An 11,484-nucleotide genomic window follows, 5' to 3' on the forward strand; every position below is an offset into this window, starting at 1 on the left:
CCAGAGTAGTTCTTTTTAAAAAAATGTTTTCCTTCCACCTTAAATACAGCCATCCATGTGATGGGAAGCATTTTTAAGACAATTGAAGGGAAGCAATGTCCAGGACTCAGAGAGAAGGGAACGTGAGCTTCGGTGTTTTAAGAAGGCCAGGCTATCTGAAGCCACTTGGCTGGTGGCAACTCCTCCACACCCTGCTTGGGGAGGGGGCTCTGCTGGATCCAGGCAGCCTGCATGGTGGGGATGCGGGTGGCGCAGCCCTGCCGGCTCTGCTGTTCTTACCTGCTGAGCTCTGTAGCTCTATGGTTGTAGCCCAAGCAGCAGTAGCCCAGTTGTGCTGCTGTTATCCAGGTGGGTTTCAGTAAATTTAACTGAATCCCTCATTCACGAATTAGCTGCAGCCCCTCCTGGGGAAGGGGCCACTGCTTGTCATCTAGGTGGACAGGTTCCTCGGAGAAAGGATGGCAGCACATATGAAAGCTGATCCAGGTTGCTGCCTTGATTGTCACTCAGGAACTGTGATGGGGAATTAAATGATAAAAGTGCCCCTACTTAAAAGCCCAGAGCTTAATAACCACCTTGTCATTTCTGTGCTGGCAGGGAGGGATTCCAGCATCTTCTCTTTCCCCATTTAACTTTTCTCAGTCTCCTTTTGTTTAGTTTTTAAACATGTTGACATTTCCAAGAAGCACCATTTGGCTTCCACGCAGACACATAAAAACAGGTGAAAAGAAGCAACATGGTTCTGCACATTTCCACAAATAAAATCAAAGCTGAGTGGCTCAGTAGTCCTAATGGCACGTTGCCCTCAGGCAGGTCTTCCCTGTGAGGCCCGTGACCCAGGAGCCAGCTGGCGAGTGGAGCTGCCTGGGGTCAGGCTGAGGTTGCTGCCGAGAAGCATGGGATGGGCTGACACCCACGGGCAAGCAGGAGCATGCACAGGAAGTCACTAATGCTGTGACTTGGCCTGTTTTCTCTTATGCAGGCTAATGGAGTCAGCAAATACCCAGCAGACATCGAATGCCCTGTGTGCCAGGCACTGTGCTGACTGCTGGTAACAGAGGTGAACCCGAGGCTCCTCCTACCCTCAGGTGTCCAGGGCACACCTGGGGAGACTCGTAGTGGAGAAGCAGCTTTAGTTCAGATGGTCAGAGCTGCAGAGGAGGAGAAGGGGTTCTCGGGGGCCCAGAGGTAGCACTGTGTCACTGTGGGGGGTTGGAGTGAAGGTATGGGGTTTTAATCCATCCCTTCTATTTTATTATTTGTTGTTTATCAGAAATTCATATTTAACCAGGCATCCTACTGAATGTGCCACCCTAAAAGAAGGTCAGTGTAGAGCAGAATGTATTTACCTCACTAAATGTTACACTTGGAGGTTATAGACCCAACCAAGAGCTGAATGTTAATTAAATCAAAGACATAACCAAAAAAAAGTCACCAAAGTAAAGATGCAAGAACTATAAATTTCTATAATATTTAAAAATTGTTAAAGTATGCTTTACATCCTGTGAGATGGGTGTAAATATGCTGTATGCATGGACTATACAAGGGGCCAATCTTCCTATAATTTGTACCTACAGAACCTGGCAGTACAACTGTGGAGTCGTAAATTTAATGGACTTTAGTATTCTAGCTATAGCGAAAGTTGAAATATAACAGTAGTTTTGCTTGTCTTAGATTAAAGAAGCACTTTGTGGGAATGAGTTATATAATTGTCTTCTCTTTAAAAACAGCTTTTCAAGAATTTTGAATTGGCTTTCTTTTCCTCTGTAAGACTTCTCTGTGGCAATTAGAGTATCAAAGTGTATTGGTGCAAAGGGTGACACTGACGTATGTGTGTGTGTGAAATGCAGTATATGAATAAGTGAAGTTCTGTGCAAGGAATTCAGGGCTTGGGGGAGAGGCATGCAGAGCATCTGGCTCTCTGGTATGTTCTGTCTATTACTCTTGTGCTTCAGGATGTGGAGAGAAGGATTCCTGGCCTACCCTGCAGTTGGTCCTGACCCCTGCTGACCTCAGTTGTGAAGGCTGTCCCTGCTATAGCCCAGGCTTTCAGGAATACCTTTGGTGCATGTCTAGGGAGCCTCAGGAGGAAGGTTCCATGGCCATAGGTTCTAGGGCCTTTTAATTTAAATCAGATAGTTTAGGAAATTATTTTTTTTCTCTTTCGTAGACCCAGTCAATGAATTGCCTGAAAACTGAACAATCCTTTCCCCTGTAAAACAAAACGAAACCAGAACTTCTGAAAACTTAGATTCCATGACTGATAATAGTTCTGGGATCTGAGCCTTTGTGGTTTGATCATAGGTCACAGGGACAGTGACATCCTTGGTCACAGGAAATATGGGGGAGAGGCCAGAGTCCTTGGGAATCTGACTTCCCCCATCCGCAGGAAGCTGATGGGCCGGGCCTGTGATGGGAAGACTTATCTTCTGCACAGCTTGTGGGGACACAGAAGAGCCGCCCAAATCTCCATGCCTCGAGCTGTAGCATTTTAAAAATAAAGTACTCTCTTCTAACAACCGCTCGGAACTTCTGGTGACTGTAACAAGCACAGATGCTCAGACTCCAGGGAAGTGCCATCAGTCACAACCACTTTGGTTTTCTCCAGGCAAAGATCTGACCCTTTCCCTTCCAAACAGAGTTTGATGACTTGTCTAAATAGGGGCTCCATTTACATGTGCCTTGTGGTTTGGGCAGCTGTGGCCACAGAATGAGTCTTTCCCCATGTTGTTGGGGATGGGAGGATCCTGGGCCAGCCCGTCCCTGCTGGAACCACCACACTAGAGGGGGCTGAGTGGTCCCAGGTGGGCTCCAGCCACGTCCATGTTGTTTATGGAGCCAGCCTGGACTGTCCCTCTTGGAGGGATCTTACATGACCTTGGCACAGGATGTAAATCATTGAGTCGCTGAGTTTCACCAGGTGGCTGCAGCTTCAAACAGCGCTGAGAGCAGGACTTGCCATTGAGTGAATATTCCCAGACGTCCCATTATGGACGGTGACACCCAGGGCAGCATCATCCTTGTGGGCGCCTGTTGTGCATTTTTGACTTGAGGCATTGCTATCTCAACTCTAGGACTGCTCGCCGTAAAGGATGCCCACGACATAGAGACCAGGCTGAACGAGGTGGAGAAGCTGCTGAAGACCGTCATTGGCATGCCCTGCAAAGTGAGTGGCCGGGCCGAGCGGAGGGAGGGTGGGGGGCCTGCCCCTCCCACACCCCACAGGCCTCCATCCTCCCAAATAATTGCCCCTCTGGCTCCACGCACACCGCTGCTTTGTTTCCTCCCTGGAAGTGCCAGGCGATAAGGAAGGGGGGCAGATGGATGCTGGGGGAAGGAAGACTTTCATGGGTTCCAGTGGCTTCTTTTTTTCTCCCTGGGGAAAGAGTGGACGTGAGGGGCACCAGGAGGTATTGAGTAGAGAGGAAGGGACATGGGCCCCTCTGGCTGCAGCGGTCATCATGTTCTCGCCTGTGCTCAGAATCCACTGTTTTTAGAGGATTTTAGAGCAGGCACGTGGAAGCCAGCAGAGTGTTAGTGTCAACATCAGCAGGTGACATTGCTTGAATCTGGCCGCGGGCTCCCTTATACATTTGTGAGCTTCATTTGGGGCAGTGATTACAAGCCAAAACTTGAGAGTCAGGCACACCCTGTCGGCTTCCCTTTCCTCCTCTGGCCAGTGGGAAGAGGACGCGGCCCACAGTCTGGTAGAGATGGAGGGGTGAGCGCAAACACTGACTGGCTGGAGCCTTGTGTCCATGAGCCACGCGCATCCCCAGACCTTGCATTTGAGCCGCATGGGACCTCAAATAAACGGCCAGTGTGCAGTGACTGCAGCCTCACTATGTGGTCAGTCATTAGAGCATGTGGACCGTTCACTAGGTGTTAGCAGCAGATGGGGTCGCTTCCACAGAGGAGCAGTGTCCTCTTCTAGGCAAACAGATGGAGCCAGCACGTGGGAGCTATTCATTTTTTGTAATTGCTGTATTTCTTCCTAGTATTCTAGGTCAGAAGTTGTGCTCACCTTCTTCGAGAGATCTCCTCTGGATCAGGTGTTAAAAAATGATAATGTACATAAAATTCAACCCAGCTTTCAAAGTCCAGTCAAAATATCAGGTAAGAGCTGCAGTGGAGGCGGGGAGGGAAGGCCACTCACTGTTGGTGGTGGGGCTTCTCCAGAAACCTTTCCAGGTTGTCGTCTACACGGCCGGGCACACCTGCTGCTGCTGGGCTCCAGAAAGACAATTCAACAGAACTGTGTAGGGAGCGATGAGACACTGTTACATGGTTTTTATTGAGTAGTGTGTTTTCCGCCTGCTGACCCACAATTTACACTCTTCCTACTTCCAATGGGATTTATGTGGCACATAAATTAGGACTCTTAAGACCAATATAGTGATAAAAAATTATGGAGACATTATGAAGCAATAGTCCAGCCTGCAAAAGTAAGAGAGTTCATATCACATGTCATTGAACTGGGTTCTTGGTTTCAGGCAGCCAGGACATAAAAGGAAGTACCCGGTTTAGGTGTGGTTAGCGTTGACATTGGACTGCGCCTTCTAGCACTGATGAGGCAAAGGTCACCAGCAGTGAGACGGAATCGTCCACGAGGAGAGCTGCTAAGCTGCCCCGCTGTGGGCAGGAGAAGGAAGGAGGGCAGCGGGACCCCTCGCTGTGCTTGTTATCCTCCTAAGACCTGGGTTGCATGTGCATGAGACACCAGACCTGTATTTTTGCAGCGTTGTTTTGCTGAAGGCTGCTGAGGAGCACAGCACAAAGAGGTCTGTCCTGGAAGTGTCCAGGACTGGGTTTCCCCAGGAAGGGGCAGTCACCCTGTGACCTGAGAGGTGACATTTGAGTGAGGTCTCACTGGAGTTTGCCGGGGGGAAAGGGAGGGAAGGCAGGTATGAGAGGAGGTGCAGCTTGCCTGCAGGTGAGATCCTACAGCACGTCTTGATCTGTGGGAAGGAGAGGAGGAGGGACTCAGTGTCGTCATCCCACTTCTGAATGGAGGAGGCAGGAGAAGCGAAGGTGGAGAGGAGGGGACTCAGAGGAAGTTGACGGGAAGAGTCACCAGAGGAGGAGGGGATCTGAGCCCCGAACGTCTACAGAGAAGGGGCTGGGGAAACAAAGGAGGACACGTGGGGATGGAGTGACTGATGCTGCTGGGTGCAAGTGTCCTGGCTCAGTCACAAGCCACAACAGGGATGAGATTCATAGCTGTGTGCTTCGGTGGACTGGATGGTGTGGGCCGGTCTGGAACCTGGGATGGAAGACTGCAGACAGGATGGGGTGTGCAGAGTGGGGGGTCACTCCTGGGCTTGTCTGCGTCTGCTGCTCTTGAGACCTACCCAAGGGAGCTTTGGTGTGTTCTTAGAAGAGCGAGGCATACAGCAGCCCCTCCGTAGCTGGTGTCTGGTGTCCAGAACCTTCTTTATAGGAGAGTGAAATGGCCAGGTCATCTCTCCTGGTTGGGTGCCCATGGACTGTAATCTTACAGAGCTCACAGGGGGCTCTGGGATCCTAATTGTCTGTCCTGTTGGGTTTCACAATCCCTATCCTGGAGCGTGGGGAAGCTGAGTGGGAAGAGTCCTAGCACCCATGCCTCTGTTTTGTTTTATTTTGCTCTGTTTGGGCAAATGGGAGCGCACAGAGCAGCAGAGTCCTCTTAGGGCCTTGCGAGTGAGAGGAGCTGGACCGCGGCTTCAGGATGAGCCAGAGGCCCCAGACTAGCCCTGTGCGGAGCTGCCTCTGACAGAATGACTGCTCGGGGTGTGACAACCCGGAACATTCCCCAGCCCTTTGTCTTCTTGTCCTGGTTTTATCAGTGATGTGGATGAACACATGGCTCATGTTTATCCTAAAGGGCTGAAAGTAAAGAGATGGAATTAAAAAGGGATAAACGTAGAGGCCCATGTTGTGTTTTAAGCATGTTCTATGTGCCTTTTCGCAAGGACCAAGAACAGATTTTAGCTGGCCGCTGTACGAGCCTTTGTGTGGCCCTGCATGCTGACTGGGACACAGTGTCCAGGTGTAGGAAGGCAGGGGTCTTGACCTCCTGGTGCACGGTGAGCCCCCAGGTCATGTGGATGTCATGCCCGGCCCTGGAGATATCGCAAGATGAGTCATTGCATCAGGAAAGAGGGCCTGGGATGGGGAGAGGTTGATGGAGCAGAGGAATGGGGAAGAGAGACTGGGAGGGAGAAGACGCCTCCACGGTGTGGGAGGGCTGCCATGGGACGGGCATGGGCAGCGGCTGGTGCAGGGCCAGTGGGTGGAAGTAACCGGGGCAGTCTTCAGCTCAGCACAGAGCACTTTACAACAGTCGAGGCTGCCCAGCCATGGAGTTTGTAAATGGCCTGTGGTTGAAAGTCTTGGTGCAAACTCTGGGGCTGTCAGAGACAACCCTGCATGGGGCAGGCTGTGAGACAGCCTTTCACACCTTCTGGAGCTAAGCGTCCCCTGCTCCTCTGGGTGTCTCCTCTTCCTCTGCTCTGCTTGGCCAGTCACCAAGTTTGGGGGTTCTTCTCCCTCTGCACCCTCCCGGCCCTCCCATCTTTGCTCCTGGGCTAGCCGGCCTGCCCTCTGCCCAAGCAAGGGCTTCCTAACTAAATCAGTGTGTGTGCGTGTGTGCAGGCTGCGAGGTGGGGTGGGGGGTCCCCACCCATGTGGTTCGGGATGTGCCTTATTATTTGTTGAGTGAGAAATACATGAAGACAGTGAACTATAGTAACTCAGAAATGCTTTTTTAATGAGTCCACTATTTACAGCGACACCTATTTGAGAAAATAGCTAACACACGGGCACATCATGTAATTAGTATTGGTTCCATATTCGGTGTGTTTCTGGATTTGCGGGTCCCCAGGCTGAGGCTCAGGGGCTGGAAAGCACCAGCCTCACCCCAGACTGTCCACATGCTTTCTGTTGCCCTCCCCTTTCTCCAGAATATACCCTGAGCACTGAGGACAGTCATCCCAAATTCAGACTTCCCAGGCTCATTAATTCTCTCGAAACCTCACCCTCAGGATAAAGCCCGAGTGTGTTGGTCATTCTGGGTATGTCAGAGTCCGGCCTACACTCACCTTTTGGTTCTGTCACCCTCACTCCAGGCCCTTGGCCGCCTTCAGTGGACTCTGGCTGGCCTTTGCTTGTGCTGTGGCCCTGCAGGGACCTTACGAAAACCCTGCCTGTGCATTCCTGTCCTGGTTAATTCCATTCATTCCTGAAAGTGCCCTTCACAGCTGAGACCCATGCCACCCTCCTACCTCCCTCCCTGCTCAGATTTCTTATTGCCTTTTTGTGCATTTACAGAGGCCGTGCTGTGGGGGACGGGCGCTGACACTCTCTCCACGCTCATGGCTTTGGGAGGTGTGCATGCAGGCTCTGAATGCCTTGTTTTTTCCAGTGTTAAGGTTGGTTGGTGATCAGGGCTCCACTAGGTGGCACCAGGTGCCAGCCGGAGTGAGAACTTGTCCGTGTCCAGGGGCCACAGCAAGGACGGTTAGGAAAGACTGTGGTAATGCTCTGGACCAATGCAGCCTTTAACATTCTTCACCCTGTGTTAATCTAAGTGCTTATCGAATCTAAGGAAGCACAAATCTAAAGTGTTCCGCACCGTGGCTGTGGCTCCGCAGGGGAAAAGAAAGGGCAGACCCCACCGTGGCTGTGGCTCTGCAGTGGAAAAGAAAGTGCAGACCCCAGCCTTGATCTGGTGACTTGGACTAAATTGATTTCAGCCATAAAATCTGATCATTCAGGCTTAGGGAGCCTGGAAATGAATTATAACCTTACTTTTTCTTTAATCTGGCATCTCTACAATGTCAACCTTAATTTTTACTGTACAGGGAGAACCCAGTTAGNAGCCTTTGTGTGGCCCTGCATGCTGACTGGGACACAGTGTCCAGGTGTAGGAAGGCAGGGGTCTTGACCTCCTGGTGCACGGTGAGCCCCCAGGTCATGTGGATGTCATGCCCGGCCCTGGAGATATCGCAAGATGAGTCATTGCATCAGGAAAGAGGGCCTGGGATGGGGAGAGGTTGATGGAGCAGAGGAATGGGGAAGAGAGATTGGGAGGGAGAAGACGCCTCCACGGTGTGGGAGGGCCGCCATGGGACGGGCATGGGCTGCGGCTGGTGCAGGGCTAGTGGGTGGAAGTAACCGGGGCAGTCTTCGGCTCAGCACAGAGCACTTTACAACAGTCGAGGCTGCCCAGCCATGGAGTTTGTAAACGGCCTGTGGTTGAAAGTCTTGGTGCAAACTCTGGGGCTGTCAGAGACGACCCTGCATGGGGCAGGCTGGGGGACAGCCTTTCACACCTTCTGGAGCTAAGCATCCCCTGCTCCTCTGGGTGTCTCCTCTTCCTCTGCTCTGCTTGGCCAGTCACCAAGTTTGGNGATGTGGATGAACACATGGCTCATGTTTATCCTAAAGGGCTGAAAGTAAAGAGATGGAATTTAAAAGGGATAAACGTAGAGGCCCATGTTGTGTTTTAAGCATGTTCTATGTGCCTTTTCGCAAGGACCAAGAACAGATCTTAGCTGGCCGCTGTACAGCTTCGGTGGACTGGATGGTGTGGGCCGGTCTGGAACCTGGGATGGAAGACTGCAGACAGGATGGGGTGTGCAGAGTGGGGGGTCACTCCTGGGCTTGTCTGCGTCTGCTGCTCTTGAGACCTACCCAAGGGAGCTTTGGTGTGTTCTTAGAAGAGCGAGGCATACAGCAGCCCCTCCGTAGCTGGTGTCTGGTGTCCAGAACCTTCTTTATAGGAGAGTGAAATGGCCAGGTCATCTCTCCTGGTTGGGTGCCCATGGACCGTAATCTTACAGAGCTCACAGGGGGCTCTGGGATCCTAATTGTCTGTCCTGTTGGGTTTCACAATCCCTATCCTGGAGCGTGGGGAAGCTGAGTGGGAAGAGTCCTAGCACCCATGCCTCTGTTTTGTTTTATTTTGCTCTGTTTGGGCAAATGGGAGCGCACAGAGCAGCAGAGTCCTCTTAGGGCCTTGCGAGTGAGAGGAGCTGGACCGCGGCTTCAGGATGAGCCAGAGGCCCCAGACTAGCCCTGTGCGGAGCTGCCTCTGACAGAATGACTGCTCGGGGTGTGACAACCCAGAACATTCCCCAGCCCTTTGTCTTCTTGTCCTGGTTTTATCAGTGATGTGGATGAACACATGGCTCATGTTTATCCTAAAGGGCTGAAAGTAAAGAGATGGAATTAAAAAGGGATAAACGTAGAGGCCCATGTTGTGTTTTAAGCATGTTCTATGTGCCTTTTCGCAAGGACCAAGAACAGATTTTAGCTGGCCGCTGTACGAGCCTTTGTGTGGCCCTGCATGCTGACTGGGACACAGTGTCCAGGTGTAGGAAGGCAGGGGTCTTGACCTCCTGGTGCACGGTGAGCCCCCAGGTCATGTGGATGTCATGCCCGGCCCTGGAGATATCGCAAGATGAGTCATTGCATCAGGAAAGAGGGCCTGGGATGGGGAGAGGTTGATGGAGCAGAGGAATGGGGAAGAGAGACTGGGAGGGAGAAGACGCCTCCACGGTGTGGGAGGGCTGCCATGGGACGGGCATGGGCAGCGGCTGGTGCAGGGCCAGTGGGTGGAAGTAACCGGGGCAGTCTTCAGCTCAGCACAGAGCACTTTACAACAGTCGAGGCTGCCCAGCCATGGAGTTTGTAAATGGCCTGTGGTTGAAAGTCTTGGTGCAAACTCTGGGGCTGTCAGAGACAACCCTGCATGGGGCAGGCTGTGAGACAGCCTTTCACACCTTCTGGAGCTAAGCGTCCCCTGCTCCTCTGGGTGTCTCCTCTTCCTCTGCTCTGCTTGGCCAGTCACCAAGTTTGGGGGTTCTTCTCCCTCTGCACCCTCCCGGCCCTCCCATCTTTGCTCCTGGGCTAGCCGGCCTGCCCTCTGCCCAAGCAAGGGCTTCCTAACTAAATCAGTGTGTGTGCGTGTGTGCAGGCTGCGAGGTGGGGTGGGGGGTCCCCACCCATGTGGTTCGGGATGTGCCTTATTATTTGTTGAGTGAGAAATACATGAAGACAGTGAACTATAGTAACTCAGAAATGCTTTTTTAATGAGACCACTATTTACAGCGACACCTATTTGAGAAAATAGCTAACACACGGGCACATCATGTAATCAGTGTTGGTTCCATATTCGGTGTGTTTCTGGATTCGCGGGTCCCCAGGCTGAGGCTCAGGGGCTGGAGAGCACCAGCCTCACCCCAGACTGTCCACATGCTTTCTGTTGCCCTCCCCTTTCTCCAGAATACACCCTGAGCACTGAGGACAGTCATCCCAAATTCAGACTTCCCAGGCTCATTAATTCTCTCGAAACCTCACCCTCAGGATAAAGCCCAAGTGTGTTGGTCATTCTGGGTATGTCAGAGTCTGGCCTACACTCACCTTTTGGTTCTGTCACCCCCACTCCAGGCCCTCACTCCAGGCCCTCGGCCGCCTTCAGTGGACTCTGGCTGGCCTTTGCTTGTGCTGTGGCCCTGCAGGGACCTTACGAAAACCCTGCCTGTGCATTCCTGTCCTGGTTAATTCCATTCATTCCTGAAAGTGCCCTTCACAGCTGAGACCCATGCCACCCTCCTACCTCCCTCCCTGCTCAGATTTCTTATTGCCTTTTTGTGTATTTACAGAGGCTGTGCTGTGGGGGACGGGCGCTGACACTCTCTCCACGCTCATGGCTTTGGGAGGTGTGCATGCAGGCTCTGAATGCCTTGTCTTTTCCAGTGTTGAGGTTGGTCGGTGATCAGGGCTCCACTAGGTGGCACCAGGCGCCAGCCGGAGTGAGAACTTGTCAGTGTCCAGGGGCCACAGCAAGGACAGTTAGGAAAGACTGTGGTAATGCTCTGGACCAGTGCAGCCTTTAACATTCTTCACCCTGTGTTAATCTAAGTGCTTATCGAATCTAAGGAAGCACAAATCTAAAGTGTTCCGCACCGTGGCTGTGGCTGTGCAGCGGAAAAGAAAATGCAGACCTCGGCCTTGGTCTGGTGACTTGGACTAAATGGATTTCAGCCATAAAATCTGATCATTCAGGCTTAGGGAGCCTGGAAATGAATTATAATCTTACTTTTTCATTAATCTGGCATCTCTACAATGTCAACCTTAATTTTTACTGTACAGGGAGAACCCAGTTAGCCAATTAATAAAAAGACATTGCTTTGGGTTTTGTTCTGTTGCTGGAGTACATTAAAAATATAATGGAGAGAGGACTTGAAAGGGAAGAAAGGCACACTCTGAACACTTCCAGGGCTGAGACTAAATGTCTGCTGAAAAAAGGAATAAATGGAGTAGCAAAGTGAAGAGCCGGTGGCTGGTGGGGCACATGAAGACTTATAGCTGCAGTTAAAGAAATGGGAAAGCTCACCATTAGGCAAATATGCCCAGTGGCCATTGTTGCAAAAAATATTCATAGACTGATAGATGCTAAGATTAGTGGGTGAAAGCGTGAGGAGGAACAGATTTGCA

General features: G+C 51.6%; 1 protein-coding gene across 1 annotated transcript in view; it reads left to right on the forward strand.

Moving 5' to 3' along the window:
* Positions 1-2,989: 2,989 nt before the first annotated feature.
* The window catches only part of PXDC1 (PX domain containing 1), a 17,698-nt gene continuing 9,203 nt past the window's right edge, over positions 2,990-11,484 (forward strand). Inside the window, exons 1-3 of the mRNA XM_008588471.1 lie at positions 2,990-2,996; positions 3,075-3,166; positions 3,999-4,116. Coding sequence (XP_008586693.1) covers positions 2,990-2,996; positions 3,075-3,166; positions 3,999-4,116 — 217 coding nt within the window. The remainder of the gene's footprint in view (positions 2,997-3,074; positions 3,167-3,998; positions 4,117-11,484) is intronic.

The sequence above is a fragment of the Galeopterus variegatus genome, unplaced genomic scaffold (genome assembly GCF_000696425.1).
Source record: "Galeopterus variegatus unplaced genomic scaffold, G_variegatus-3.0.2 Scaffold4856, whole genome shotgun sequence".
Classification (NCBI taxonomy): domain Eukaryota; kingdom Metazoa; phylum Chordata; class Mammalia; order Dermoptera; family Cynocephalidae; genus Galeopterus; species Galeopterus variegatus.